The sequence below is a fragment of the Lygodium microphyllum genome, chromosome 30 (assembly GCF_053477565.2).
Source record: "Lygodium microphyllum isolate KBCC chromosome 30, Lygodium_microphyllum_v1.1.10, whole genome shotgun sequence".
NCBI lineage: Eukaryota > Viridiplantae > Streptophyta > Polypodiopsida > Schizaeales > Lygodiaceae > Lygodium > Lygodium microphyllum.
This window is the reverse complement of record NC_141164.1, coordinates 39,693,125-39,708,071: the sequence shown is the minus strand read 5'-3', so window position 1 is coordinate 39,708,071 and position 14,947 is coordinate 39,693,125. Positions and strand designations below refer to the sequence as shown.

Here is a 14,947-nt window from a genome sequence, read left to right as displayed (position 1 = left end):
ATACAACACATAGGGATGCTTTCTTAGAAAACTATGTGCATCTATTTGGTAGTGAAATGGTACTCTACACATCTCAACTCTACATGCACACATTTGTGTGTACTACCATTTCATTTCATATCATCTTTTATTTGATGACATGGTATGTACTAATTTGTAGAAGTGATAATCACTCATAACAATCATATAAACATTAGACACATTATATGTTACTTAGGAATGATACTTGTATATTTTACTACTCTATTACACATACATGTAATGTGCATGTGAAAATATACTCTATTATGTACCATGCATACACGTATCTATGCATCTATGTAGTGTGAGGTAGAGAGATATAGTAAGAGATTCAAATTCTACTTAACAAATTCAAAATTTTCCTGTCTACTCTAAATAAAATTAAAAAAACAAGGTAATTCCATTAAAAACTGCAACTTGCAATCACTAGACAAAAAGGCCCAACACCTTCACACTTCCTAACTATGATTGCTACATTGAAGGCAAGGAGTGAATGCTCAAAGAAGTAAAGCATCAAGCATAATATATACAATTAAAGTGGCCAACAAACATGTCTAATCACTCTACGGCCAATAATATCTATCAATGGTCTATTTGTGAGGATTTTTAGTACCACAATGATGACCCATGAATAAGTAAGTTACTCATGAATATATGTGTGAATCATGTGGGTTCAAAGTAGGGTATTTTTAATGCCATTTTTATACATTTTTTACATATAGAAGGGTTTAATATAAAAGGGTTATTAACAGACTAAATAGAAAAGGGTTATGTTTTATTCAGGAAAAATTTCACAGATAAGGATATTTATAAATAGGCATTGAACGCACATGATGTAGAGGATATACATATAGTAATTCCCCCAAGGAATATCATTGTGAGGACAAACTACTAATATAACTCCTCAATATACCTAACAAAATTGTGTTTCTTTCAAATAGAATGGACTTAATATATCCCTTAGGAGTGAACAAAATTCCTTCTTTCCATACAACTATGGTCTTAGTGTTACTAGGACATCCTAGGACCATAAATATAGTTTGTTGGCTTAAATCAAAATTTTGTATCCAATTGTAAGCAATGAGCTCAACACCAAAATGATTCAAAGTATGTGGTACTTTATTATAGACCTTTACAAAAAATAAACAATAAGATTTGATTGATGAATTGTTAATATTAAATGCAAAAAATATACATTGATTACCCTTACATCACATCTTGTAGCACCTACTAGCTTCATAACAAAATTGTTGAATAGGAGGACCTCATATGCAAATATTGCTTCTTTAAAATTCTACTTCTTGGCAGGGGCTAAGAATGCTTCAAGTTGAGTCTTGAGTTGCTTATTTGATTTAGTATAGTAAGCAATTTCTTCAGCATGCTTCTTGTCTTCATATGCCTTTCTCTCAGTCTCCCGCTTCTCAATAAGATCACATTTATTCTAGATGTACATAAAGACAAGTTACAATAAATTTTAATGGAAAAATTTTATACCCTCATTAAATGTAAGAAAAAATAATGAAATGCACAAAAATTAATAAAAATCAATTTAAATATTGCAAATATAAGATTCAAAATGAATACAAAGGATAAGGAAATGTTAAAATACTAGCTTCTATTTTTCTAAAGAGGCATCACAAAATCTTGTAGGGTTGGTAGCATCCTTCATTTCTATGTGGCATTTGGGTACTTAAAACCTTAAGGGGTTCACTATATGTAAAGCCTCTATATCAAGTGTATTCAAGGTCTATTTCAAAATACCCTTATATGTGAATTTTCTCAAAATAAACCACCTTTATACGATACATTTTTATATGTAAAAAGTGTGTAAATTTGGTATTTAATAAATCCCTTCTTTTGAACCCACGTGATATTCTTACATATTTTTTAATTACCTCCCCCCCACCCCCGCCTTCTCCCCTGAGTTTAAGACTACTACCACATTGACCAATTTGTTTTTGAAGATAGCAAGAATTCTTCTATACACATCCTCTCACATGTAAGAGTGCTTTTATTTTCAATATCTTCTTAAAGGGATAATCTATTACTATAAAATAAAGTCACAACCAAGGATATTTTTATACTTATTTCCCCTTCTTTCTACAATGCATTATTTAATAACTCAAAGGCTAAGTCAATACTATGCACGTTGTATACTTTCTCTTTGTGCCTATTACCAAGTGAGCACTAAATTTTCTTGTCTTTTCTTATCCATAAACTAATTCAAGAGAAACTTGTTTTGGGGCATGATATTGATGGCATGGGCTTACCTTCCATTCTACAACTTGGCGATCCAACTCTTTGATTTCTGTCTCAAGCTATCAAAAAGTATCAATGAAGTTTGGCTTAGTAATTATGCTTATTATGATTGCCAAATTTTCATAATAAAGACTTTTGTTTGCATTTATATTGTCTATTTATCATAATAAACATCTAGTTTTAAATATCTAATTATCATAGTAAAAACCTTTTGTTACATGTTTATATTTCTTGTAATTTCCCAATTAAAGAGTTAATGTTTAAGGTCACCTGTTGAATACGAGCCTCCATGCTTGCTTTGCCACACTCTGCTTGTAAGGCCTTCCTCAAACCAAATGCTACACTACTTTCATACAATGTTTGATATGCTGCAATTGTCTATAAAGCCCAAGGTGTAAGGTCAACCTCACCTTCTACTCTAATGGTATTATTATGCCACTCTCTCATAGCAAGGCCTTCCTCATACCTAATAGTACATTACTTTCATAAAGCATTGTATGTCGAATTCTCTATAGAAACCAAGTATAATATCAATCTCACCTTCCAATGTAGCACTTTTGTGTTCTAAATGCTCTTCCATAAAATTGAAAACAGTATTCTTAGGTAAGAAAAAAAGAATGTGAATTTAGTGACAAGCAAAGCCATTGTTTTCAATTGATACATTAGATAATTAACTATAACTAGTGTTTCACATTTTCCATGCTTTCCTACAAACTAGATAAAGATTTCTATAAAATAAAGAAAGAGTGCACTTCTTGATGTGTGTTCCAGATTACAATGGAAATTATATATGGTTACTAATGTCATTTCTATGTTTATTCTATTTCATAGCTGTCTCCTATGAACTCAAAGTTAGTACATCTCTTTGGTATGTGTTTATTTTGGATTGTAGATGGATATGTAAGGCCTTCTTGAGATTCCTAGTATTTTGATATTCTAGTGATTGTATTATATGATGCAATCAACAACTAGTTTCAAATTGGCTTATGCACAAAATTCAAGTAAAATGAATCCATTTTGGCAATCAACAACTAGTTTCAAATTGGCTTATGCACAAAATTCAAGTAAAATGAATCCATTTTGGCATTTTGTTCCACCTTCCTGTGGCCCTTATGATTGCCTTTTAAGGAGCACTCTTTGGAGTTGAATGATGCTTCTTATGATGAAAATATGCTTTTGGATAGCATGAAACTAGAGATATTGATGTTAAGTATGTTGTATGTTAAGAACATATGCAAAACAGGGTGAATGGAGAAGAATTTCCACTAAGTCTTGTTCTCTTTTCCTCTACTTTTGACAAAAACTCTTCTTACAAGTTGTGTATACATGTTTTGCACTTGAGTGACAATATGAATGGTGGTTTGGATAAAGAACTTTACTTAGATGTCCTTGCGAATGCTTTCATCTACTAGAGTATGCAGCAAAGGTTACTATGAAGAATGATGGTATGATATTTTTGTTGGAAAAGGATAGTAGTTTGGATAAAGAATTTGACTTAGATGTCCCTTGTAAAGGCTCTCATCTACTAGAGTATGCACCAAAGGTTACTCTAAAGGATGATGGCATGCTATTTTTGGTTGGAAAAGGTAGCACATGATGTGATTATCAAAGAGGACCAATGTATGCTAATGAGAGAGAAGCTTGTTTCTAGCATTTGGCAAGGTATTTATATTGGTCAGATATATGAAGCAATGTGCATTATCCAAGGTTACAAGGAAGGCTACACAATGGAGCCAATGGGATTATTACATGTTGAGAAAGCAATGTTGGATTTGAAGTGTCATCAATTTTTCTACTATATGGAAATTAGATTAAGGGAAGCAATTGTGCTTATTGGTATGTACATGCTTATTGGAATGCCAAAGTACTTGGAGATCGTCTTGGATTTCTTTCTTTGATGTATACAAGTTCTTACAAGGCTTGCAATTTTCAAGAAAGATATGATGAAGCTTGAAGATAAGTATCAAAGTTAGCAAGTTGATGAAGCAATTTATGCATACATGATTCTTATGGAACTTAGTTACTTGAATGGAAATTTGGATTCTTCATGTGCATATGAGTTAGATGAATTTTCTATGCTCTCTTCAGGCTTACAGAATTATCTTCCATGGGATGGTAAGGATTTTATCTATGTGTTTGATCCACGTACTCAAGAGGTCTTCTTTATAGGTGATCATGATGAGTGTAATGCTATGTTTGTTATTTATCCAAGTGGACTACCACATATGAATGTTTGCGAACTTGGGGGAGGGCCAGATCTGTCACATATTTTTGGCATAAGCTCAATTTACCCTAAATAAGTTGGAAACTCTCTCTAGCCAATGAGATGATATCATGTGTATGTGTGTAAGCTTGTGTTTATGGATCCTTTTTTCTATACGAGTGAGTGAAGCACCAAGGCATGGGAAGGAGTTCTCCATCAAAATTTTCAAGGGATGGTCTCGAAAATGTGTGCTTTAGCATCACGAGAATTATTGTGCACAAGAATGCACCCATGGCTTCATGGATTTGTGAGTCAAACGTTATCTTTGTTTATCTATTTTAAAAAAGAACCAAAGATTAGCATGAAAAAATGTGATATGTCTTAGCTTTTATTAAGCTAAGGCTATTAAGCTTTAGTACAAAAGTAAAATATTTGAAAAAGCAAAGAAACAAGAGTAGGCTCCGAGGCTATAAATTTAATGATGGCCATCGTATGACGGGGGGAAGCAATGTAGATATGGTGCTTTTTTGGGCAGCGCAAGAGGAGAGGACTGCTCGTGTTTTATAAGCAACAGCGTGATGTAAGAAAGATTGATTTTCGGCCTGTTCTACAATTTGTTTGATGGATCGTAGCATGGACTACAGTCCTGATGTTAGAGAAGTTGGCTTGTGATGTTAGCTTGCAAACATAATTAATGTATTCCATGGAGTGTTAATGGAACTGTTTCATACTCCGTGTTGGGGCTGGTTGTCTTGAGGACATCGCCTCGTGTTCCTAGGGGACATCAACCTGTGTATTCTAGAAGTGGGTCGGCTAAAGGTGACTACAGCACAGTTTTGGGGAGGGTGTGTCAACGATTGCTAATCACAGTCTTGCACTATTATAATTGCAACAAGATTGAAGGCGCTTGTCTGGGTGAATCTGGGAGATTTCAATTGCATGTTTATTGGGTAGCAAATCAACAGATTGCTCGGGGCACCGTTTTGGGGGATGTTTCGAAGAAGGGAACGTAGAGGCGAGACGTTGAGGAGCACGATCGTCATGATTATCTAAATATGAGTTTAGGGGAGGCTGACATGATTTAAATGGGATGATGAATGTATGAGGGTGATGCAATTTCTGGAGATGTCGATCAGTGAGTACAATCGAGAGGGCGATCTGTGTGCAAACTCGCTTGTATGTATGTCAAGACTGCTAGGCTGATTTTGGAGGCCAAGTCCGTGCTATTCTAAGTGGCCGCGCTGTTCATTGTGCTTGGTGGCTAGAAATTTGACGACGATCGTGGGGTGGTTGGTCAACTTACCGAGGGATGACAAAGGCCATTAATATTTCGAGTGGGATGCTGCAAGTACTTATTCCAATGTTGTAGGTTCGGACTGATGAAGCGGCCACTAGAAGAGTATAAGAGTAATTAAAGCCAAATCCGTCTCATTTTAGTCCTGTGGTAGCAGATCTCAAGAACGGCCAAGCGACCATTCAACAAGCGATGGTGAGGATTGATTTTGTCTATTCTGAACGTGGCCACTAATGTTAGAGAAGGGCGACTATGAGATAGCCCGATGCTTGGTAGGAAACTCATAGTTTAAAGAAGCACTTGTGATATTTGTTACTGTTAAAAGCTTTAATTGAGATTTGAAAGTACTGCTTGCGGAAGAGAAGATCTTTCCTTTCTTGGTTGTGTTAATGTTCTCTGTGAGCTGCAAGAGGCACTGCTCTGATTTGTCTTTCTCAGCTATAGTGGATAAAACCAAACTCAAGACCTTCAATCCTATTTTGTTCATGTTATTGCTCTTAATTAGAAAATCCAGAAGCCTTTGTGGGTGGCTAGGACGTGGTTATAATGGTATAGTTTGTGTCAACCTACCGTTGTCTTTTGTAGCTTTGATATATCTAGACTAAGTAAGATTTTCATTGCTAGAGTTTGGGTTATTAGAGGCTAACATCAAGCCACGGTGCCCCTTTCTTCTCTTGTCTTCGGGTTGTGACTAGGGTTTTCTCCGATCGCTACTCATGTGACAACATCTAAACACACTTTCTAAGTCCTCTATAAGCAACCTTGAAGACATGCTAAAGACAAAATAGATACAATTAGCTCAAATTTACTTGCCTTACCTTATTGGACAATTTTCCATGTATTCAATCATAGCATTGCTTCATTGATACTGCCAAAGCACAAAAGGGCAACCCAAGTACCTAAATATTGTTTATGGCTTGAATTGGAAGCCCTCTAACTATGGTAGTTCTCAAATAGCTCACAATTAAGTCATAGTAATTTAGTTTGCTTAGTGCTTACAATTGAAGCCAAGAGAGCTAAGCAAACTAATTATAGGCTAGCATTAAAGAATCAAAAGACCAAAGCTCAATCACCACCATCGTAGAGTTATTATGTACAAATATCTAAGAGAATAAGGTGTCTTTTAGAGGAAGGGCAAGAAAACCAATAAATCCTTCCATGGACCTATGATGAATACCCTTGAATAGATCAGGAGAGTCATCATAGCAAAGAGCAAAGGAGCTAGTGGTCACTCCTATCTACTATACCTTTTAAGAGCAAAGTTGCAAGTCAACATCCATTAAAGCATTCCTTAGTGGATGCATTGGTAGGAGAGTCAAAAGTGTATTGCAAACATTTTGACCAAAATCCGTCCATCTAATAGCTCCGAAAATAAATTACAAGCTTTATCATATGCCTTATTAAGATCCATGTTGACCAATTTAGCAAACTTTCAACCATTAACAAAAGTAAGGTGATGTGCAAGGATAAGATCAAGAATGGTATCTTGGATTTTCCTACCATGTATGAAATCACACTAAAACTAATTAAGGGGGATCTTGGGTACGATGAGCTTGATCTTAAAGGTTAATGCTTTATTTGTGACCTTATAAGCAACATCCAACATTATTAAAGTCCTCTATTAGACATGGATCTCTTCCTCTGAATGCTCTCTAAGATGAGTTTAACTAGGACTCCATTGATAGAGCTAGGAAAACAAGCATCCCTTCTACACTACCCAAGAGAATGAAAAGAAGCAAAGAAGCATCCTCTCCACACCATCCAATATTCTTTAAAAGTCTAATTGGAATGACACATCTAGACATGAAGCTTTATGTAAATGACTTGTTCTACTAGGAGATAACATAGGTGAGGGTGCAAGGGCCACTCATGGTTTGCTAACCAAATAGAAGGTGAAAGCTAGTTGAACCATTAGAAATGCTTGTAGTTTCCTATAATCAATATCAACCACATGCTCCTACTAAACTATAGAGGCTGAGTGAGTGAGCTCTAAGCACCCCAACAATTGAACAGTTACTCTCGTAAATTACTCCATTAAAATCCTCTATTGTAAGAATTATTTTCTTCTTTTGATTACTTGTCAAAACGTTAGAATAGAAACTGGTTTAACAATCACCCAATAGGTCCCAATTAGCCCTCAATTCGGCCTTACAACCTTCAAGATAAAGAGCCACTTGATCTTGAATATGATCTTCAACTCCTTGTAAGAGCCTAATCAAAAGGAGAAGTATGGAGAGCACACAACATTGCACCTCAAATTCTACAACTTTGATTGACATTCTCCCCTTATTTGATGCCTTTCTCTTGCCATAAGATTTCAAAGTCTCAATAGATTCCTCATTAATAGGCTCTTCAATATAGGGTCTCCAACACTAGATGTATTTTATCCAAACTTCTTGTGCCTTCCAACTAGTCCCCTTTTAAGAAGGATGTGTTTAACTTAAAGAGGACCATCACTAGCCTTTGACACTAGTAGAAGTCTATAGGAAAGTGCCATCATGGTGGTGTGATTACATTATAACACATGCTTTAGAACATTGGAGCTTACAGTCCCAAGCAATTCATCATCTACCATAGATATTATCTGATCTTACCCTCAAGCTCATGTCCTTATGTTTATTATGCAAGGTAAAGCCACATGAATGAGAGTTAACTAGCCCAAGAGAAACATCCACCATCAATTGTGTCTTCACTCAACTAACATCATATTCCAATCCCCAAAATTGTAAGACATTTTGATGCCTAAGGTATCTTTCAATGGGACCCCTCTTCATTTCCCTTTTTGTTAAAACATCAAGAGCATAGACTAAGACCAGAGTGATCATCTCGTCACAACTTGCATTGCAACTATATTTCCAAACTCATCCTTCTAATGCATGCCTGACTTGAGTTCCTCCTTAATTGGCAACATAGAAACACCTTTACCACTACAATAAGTACCATTGGACTTAATGAGCGTCTGGAGCATGGCCATATCAAAGTCAACCTTCTCAATCTTTATCTCTTTCAAGTCAATTATATCAATTTTGCACTATCAAATCAAAGGACAACACAACATTTGCTTCTTCTACAAACACAACCCTCTTATGTTTCAAGGAAGAAATTTGATTCTCTCAAAGTTCCTCATTATCTCTTGCAAGCCAATTACATCAATTTTGCACTATAAGAACAAATGACAACACAATACTTGCTTCTTTTGCAAGCTCAAACCTCTTATATTTCAAGGAAGAATTTTTATTATTTGAGAGGTCATCATAGAAGATTGATTTTAGATTAATGTATCAGCCATCTTCATGTAATGCTATATAAATAATGTGCTCAAGAAATAGTTTTTGAGCAAGATTGTTGAGAAAACTTTTTGTTTCCCTTTATCATGTAGAACAAGATTCTTCTTGAGTTTTTAGACATCTTGCATAGGTTGGGATTCATGACCATGGTCTCACCTTTATGCAAGAGAAGGTGCTTTAGCAAAACCCTATCCAACCTTGACGAAGTCATGTTTGTCCTCCTAATTACCCTTGCATTGATTCCTATTTGATACTGGGGTATAGCCTTTTTGGATTTTCCACCTTGCTTGGAAGCCTATTCTTTGGAAGCACCCTCCTTATCTTTCACCACCAGCATATTATGCGAACACTCCTTGGCGAAATGTCCCGTCTCCTTAACATAAATAGCAACAATCTAAGGAGGGGAAGAAACCTATCTAGTGAAAACTTCGATACAATTAATGAACACAATCCAATGTTTTCAAGCAATACCTTAAACTCCCATCCATTGAATCAAGGGATGGAATTGTAATCCAAATATGTTATTCTTATTGCAACATCTCTTAGAGGGAAAAGTTGGCAAACTAGGGGATGATGTAAACCAAGTTATTCTTATGTGGCCGATAATGCTATTAAGAATTCAATCACACTTACTAATTATGCTAAAAAAAACAAAAAAAACCTTGCTAGCAACTACAGAAGAGAACCTTTTGTGTCAACATTTCTTAGCAATCATCATGTCATTTAAAGGCAATCTTTCAAGACTGAGTCAAGAGAGATGTAAGAGGAGGTGTTTTTTGGCTAAGCTCTCTACTTGCAAAAATAGGCTTAGGAGCACCTAAAAGTGCAACAACCCCCCTCAAATCATCTTAGCAAGAGATAGGCTTTCTAAAGACTCAAAATCTCTACATATGTCAGCTGGTGCAAGAGGAGAAAACGATACGTGGAGCACCTGTTTTGGGAGTACCTAGAAGTCAAGGCATTATTGAGCAAGGTGATGAGGTGGATAAAAAATGCAGGATTGAATGATCAGATACTAGATACTATGAAAGCATGGAACGATATCAAAGTGGTCTTCCTCATCAGGCACATCTAGGTCTTCAAGACTCTAGGCTGTTTCAGGAGATCCTAGCATCACTGGCACCAAACGAGAGCATTGCCGGATGCATACATGATGCTAGATGCAAAATGTTTCACTCATGATGATGTAATCAAAAGCTTTAAGCAAGGCTGGTATGTAAAGCTACTTTCTAAAATTTCACTCATGATGATGTAATCATTTGATACTTTCAATATATGTGTACATTAGTTTTTTTTTAAATCACGCAGTAAGGTCAACGTATGTTGGTTCTAACTTCTAAGGAGCATTCTTTGTCAAATGCAGTGGATAGTCGCAGCTTGGGATTTTGATCCCCACCCTGAACTTAAACGAGTTTATTTTTGGAGAATAGCAATGATGATAGGGGTATATCATTGGAATTTTGAACCAATTAGCAAGCCTAGTAAAAACTAGTTCTTTTTCGTCTTTGGTTAATTGATAAACTTGTACAGTTTAGAGTTGGAAATGGCGTTCACGAGTATTGTCACTTCAAACAACAGGATTGAAAGATATAATACCATTCGAAGCTCATCTCGTACACGAAGTAGCAGCAAACCTCGCTCGGCACAATTCACTGCTACTTGTCTTATGAGCTCATCGAAACACTACAACGATAGACTTCGAGGGATTAGAAGAGACTTCAAAGTCCCTGTATGATGAGGTCAAATTCTAGTTAATGAACTTTTCGTGACGTACAAAAATATTCTATGGTAAAGGTATGTTGCAATAACCAGCACGTGATGAAGGTATTACATAGACTCCCACACTGATACAATCTTCTCCCTCCACTTTCAGAAATATATTAGTTACAATATTTGTTTCAAGACTATTTTTTCTGTATAGTTTATGTTCGTCTAATCATAGAATTGATCTCAGAACCTGAGCATAAAGTTCTTCTCTGATTGGGCAAATTCCAGTTTCACGAGCTTGCCTACGTTGAAGCTCTTGATCCAATTTTTCCTGTAGTTGAGATGAGAAGAATACATGAGGTTTTGAAAAGAATATAACACCTTACTCTTTTTGGTGTTGTACCAACTTTTGAAAAGTTTATCCATGTCTTAACTTTAACGTGTTATAAAATTTAAAGTGGCATCACCTCTCTCTCTCTCTCTCTCTCTCTCTCTCTCTCTCTCTCTCTACACCTTGAGTTTGAAATTGCTTATAAAAATATTAATTAATGATTTGCTTCATCAACCTGTAAATTGACCACATCTAGTCTTGTGGCAGGCGCACTTGATACATGTTGGATATACTTTACACCTTTATCCGTCCATATCCTGCATAAAGAAAATTGCAACTAGATAGTCTAAATCAAGTTGTTAAAATTTGAAAGAGCATATTCTAAGATAAGATTTTTGTTGTCACGTAGTATATAATGGTTTTGATAATAGTAACTCGAATCTACACGAGAAAAAAGGGTGCACTTTCTTGGGTGGGTGGGTGGTTGGGCACGGGAAAGGAGGGAGCACAACAGATCTCAATCCATCGATGTGACGGAAACAACTTAAGAGTGGAGAAATACATAAGTGATACTTGTTATCAAAGGTGAATCACTCAACGAGTTGAGACCCTAGCCAGGGTTCAGAAAAATATCCTTTTCATCATCATTTGAGAAGGAAATATCTTTATTGAGAGGGTATCTTATATCTAAGTCAAAAAATATATAATTATATTTTAATAAATTTAGGCACCAGCTTGAACGCCTTAATTGTCCAAGTAAGGTCCAAAAAGCGACATCTATACAACTATCTAACCATAAATCCATGTCTCCCATTTGTCTTCTTAACGTCAATTGACGCATTCATCTGAGTTATTCTACCAGAATTTCCATTTGTCTCATATGTTTCAATGGATACCTTTGAGCCCCAGCTTTGCTATTTGCCTGGAACAAACTTAAAAGTGAACCTCAAACTGGATATTTGCCTGGATTTCAAGTTCTGATGTGTCGAATGAAGTATTTGATGTTTTCCCGAGTTTATACTCTGATTGGATAAAGCAAGCACCAAGCTTGATCCTGACTTGACCCTTTCGGGTGACGCATTACACCTGTGCAATATAATGTATTCAACTCTTTCTCAGAGAACAAGCATTCCCAAAGCAGACTGTCTTGCCTGGGAGGAAGAAGGGCATCGATGATGTCCTCTGCTTGAGGAATACCGGACTTTGTCTGCTCCGCTTGCCCTGTTTTTTTGGCCTGGATGCATCCACCAACGCAGAAAGAAGAACAGGAGATGAGAATAAGAAAGACGAGAAACTGTTTTCTGCCCCACTTGTGGGGTGAAGGAAGGTGGATTGGCAGAGAGAGAGAGAGAGATAGAGTCTTTACGGGTTTCTTGTCCTTGGGGGGGTCTTTGGAGGTGATAGCGCAAGCATTGTTGTATTTGAGGAGGGATGGCCAAGGCTCCAGCGCACTTCCATCGCCACCCTCACGATCAACATCATCATCAACCATTGCAGCCCTGCCTTTATTCTCCACCTCCGTCTCCCCCATTCTCTCTCTCTCTCTCTCTCTCTCTCTCTCTCTACGATATTGCATAACCACCCTTCCAAATCCCTACAAATGTCACCACCAACCCTTCCGAATCCTCTCTTGCCTCTCCCGGGTGGAAGGGCCACCTTGAAAAGCCAAGTGGCAAGGCTTGAAATAAAATGAATTACATTTTTTAAAAATAATGTGCGAGAGATATTGGAGTGAAAGTAATAAGAGACCCCGCTCAAGTGAGGGCATTGATAAGTTCACCTAGGAACTCAAAACTTGCCAAAGGACTTGAACTAGGACCTCGTGAAAAGACACCTTTTCCAGTTGCTTCCAAGTAGTAACCCTCCCGAAGACTCTTTCATTCCTTTCCCTCCAAATACATGCCATTGTTACTTCTCTTCTCCAAACAAGATGACCTTCTGAGTTATAGTAGAATCAAATCCAACTAAGTGAATCCATTTCCTTAGCCTATTCCAAATTGGTCTGATCTATCTACACTCTCAGAACAGATGAGTCATAGTCTCAAGATCCCTTTTGCAAAGAATGCATGTAGGAGACTTTTTGAAGAACTTGGCCAACCTCTTTTGTGGGGAGCTTATTGGGTAAAACTTTCCAAAGTAGCAAATTAACTCTAGCAAAGAGTGTCACTGTCCACACTGAGTATAAGATGTAAGAGGATTATTTTTTTCATCATTCATTGAGTAATACCAATTCTCTACATCTCCAACCTTCTTGCTTCAGCTTTCATGGCTTCATCTTTTTTCTCTCTCATCTTCCTATCTTTCACTCTATATATCTAGTTTTTGTCTCTACTCATCAGACTTTCTCTCTCTTCTCAACCTCCTTCCTAACAAGTGATATTAGAGCTTAGGCTCTTGATCCATTTGATTTTTTCATTTCTCTATATCTAGTTTCCTATTTTACTTCAAAAAAAACCTAAGGCAGTAGATACATCAAATGCATCACAAAGACTTGTAGACCTTCTACAAGAAGCAATGACTATCTTTGAGTCTTTGATAAGAGTCTTGGACAAGTTTGGCATCACTATGGTCAAAATATTAGGTCATGAACTAATTTTCAACCATTTTGACAAGCATTTTGAATAAAGACACTAACCAGGGTTATTGAAGTTGTAAGTTATTACTACTATTGAAAGTTAAGGGTTCTCTTTCCCTTTTCTTAACAAGCTTTCCTTTAAATTTCAAGAGAAACCTACAAAGATCTCCATTTCTCTTCCAAAACTATCACCTACCTATCTAACAATTCCCTGGTAGCATGTTTTAATGGTCCATCCGGGAACTATCCTAGACAGCTTCACTCAGCACTCGCGAGAATGCATGGGATCTATCGTCTAGGTTTCCTAGAGTCCACCCCATAAAAGAAGGTACCAACCATCCCCACGAGGATCAATCTGCAAGTTCAGGGTCCTAATTTGACAACTGAGGTCTCAATGCATCAACTAGCTCCATCAAAAGTGTTCCACAAGGGATTCTCGTCTAACTAGAGCAATCGTAGTTACCCTTGGTTCATGAACTCCAAAGCTTTTTTCCAACAACTAGTTAGGATTCAGGGAACCTAAACAGATTTTTGGCACAGCCGCCACACCTTTCCCCTAAGATAATTATTGATCAAGGTTTTAAGACCTGACCCTAGGTAAGTCAATACTCGGCTCTACCTAATTTTTCCTAATTAACATTTCGTTCAATCTCTTGAGAGAAGCTCCTAGCTTACCGGGACTACCCATCCGTAGGATGGATCCATCAAAGACCTCGCCCACCCGCTTCCCACAAATGGTTTTCTTTAGTTTTCTAATTACCTATTACATTAAGTTATGACATATGAAAGTAACTTCGCTAATTAACCGTTATCACAAGTTCCTTTGCGTCATTTTATGGCACAACACAAAGACAAAGAAAACAGTCTTTTGACAAAATGTATTTCGCAAAGTTATGTACAATGCTTTTCCCCTTCTGCTTACACAAAAGATAAACCTTTATTCACAGGAAAATCCCTTCTGTCTATGCATAAGAAAACAAAAACCCTCCAAGATTTCCGTCCCTTCACTAGTACTGGAGACTCCAGGATCCCATCCCGATTCGCGTAAGGATCAAGCGGTTCATAACAGCGATCGAGAGGTTTACGGCCAAAGCCCACCTGGCACTCCCGTCTCCTCTTGCCTAACAGATTCCTCACCGAGCAACCTCTCGCCGTCAGGGCTGGCAGTCCAAAGCTCCTCGCGGTGGTACAAAACAATCCCCCTTGGAGCAGGGTTTTGCGTCTAGCTGTGGGGGAGGCATAGCGTGATCTTTCTCTTATTATCCTAATT

At 37.0% G+C, this 14,947-nt stretch overlaps 1 protein-coding gene across 1 annotated transcript; it reads right to left on the bottom strand.

The window, feature by feature from the left end:
- Positions 1 to 1,140: 1,140 nt before the first annotated feature.
- Positions 1,141 to 12,740, bottom strand: LOC148009758 (28 kDa inner dynein arm light chain, axonemal-like). The gene is made up of 8 exons (XM_087672914.1): positions 12,469 to 12,740; positions 12,254 to 12,336; positions 11,338 to 11,419; positions 11,022 to 11,102; positions 10,661 to 10,747; positions 2,551 to 2,658; positions 2,292 to 2,339; positions 1,141 to 1,462 (listed from the first exon to the last, which is right to left on the bottom strand). The coding sequence occupies exons 1-8, from the start codon at positions 12,676 to 12,678 to the stop codon at positions 1,316 to 1,318; spliced, it is 846 nt and encodes a 281-aa protein (XP_087529040.1). The 5' UTR covers positions 12,679 to 12,740; the 3' UTR covers positions 1,141 to 1,315.
- Positions 12,741 to 14,947: the final 2,207 nt, after the last annotated feature.

What these genes read in the sequence shown, in the direction of transcription:
- LOC148009758 (XM_087672914.1), bottom strand. Translation starts at nt 12,678, where the DNA reads ATGCAATATCGTAGAGAGAGAGAGAGAGAGAGAGAGAGAGAGAGAATG. An exon ending in GATGCCCTTCTTCCTCCCAG is followed by an intron (nt 11,420 to 12,253) that starts GCAAGACAGTCT and finishes TTCTTTATGCAG; the next exon opens with GATATGGACGGATAAAGGTG. An exon ending in TGGAGGCTCGTATTCAACAG is followed by an intron (nt 2,340 to 2,550) that starts GTGACCTTAAAC and finishes ACTTTTTGATAG; the next exon opens with CTTGAGACAGAAATCAAAGA.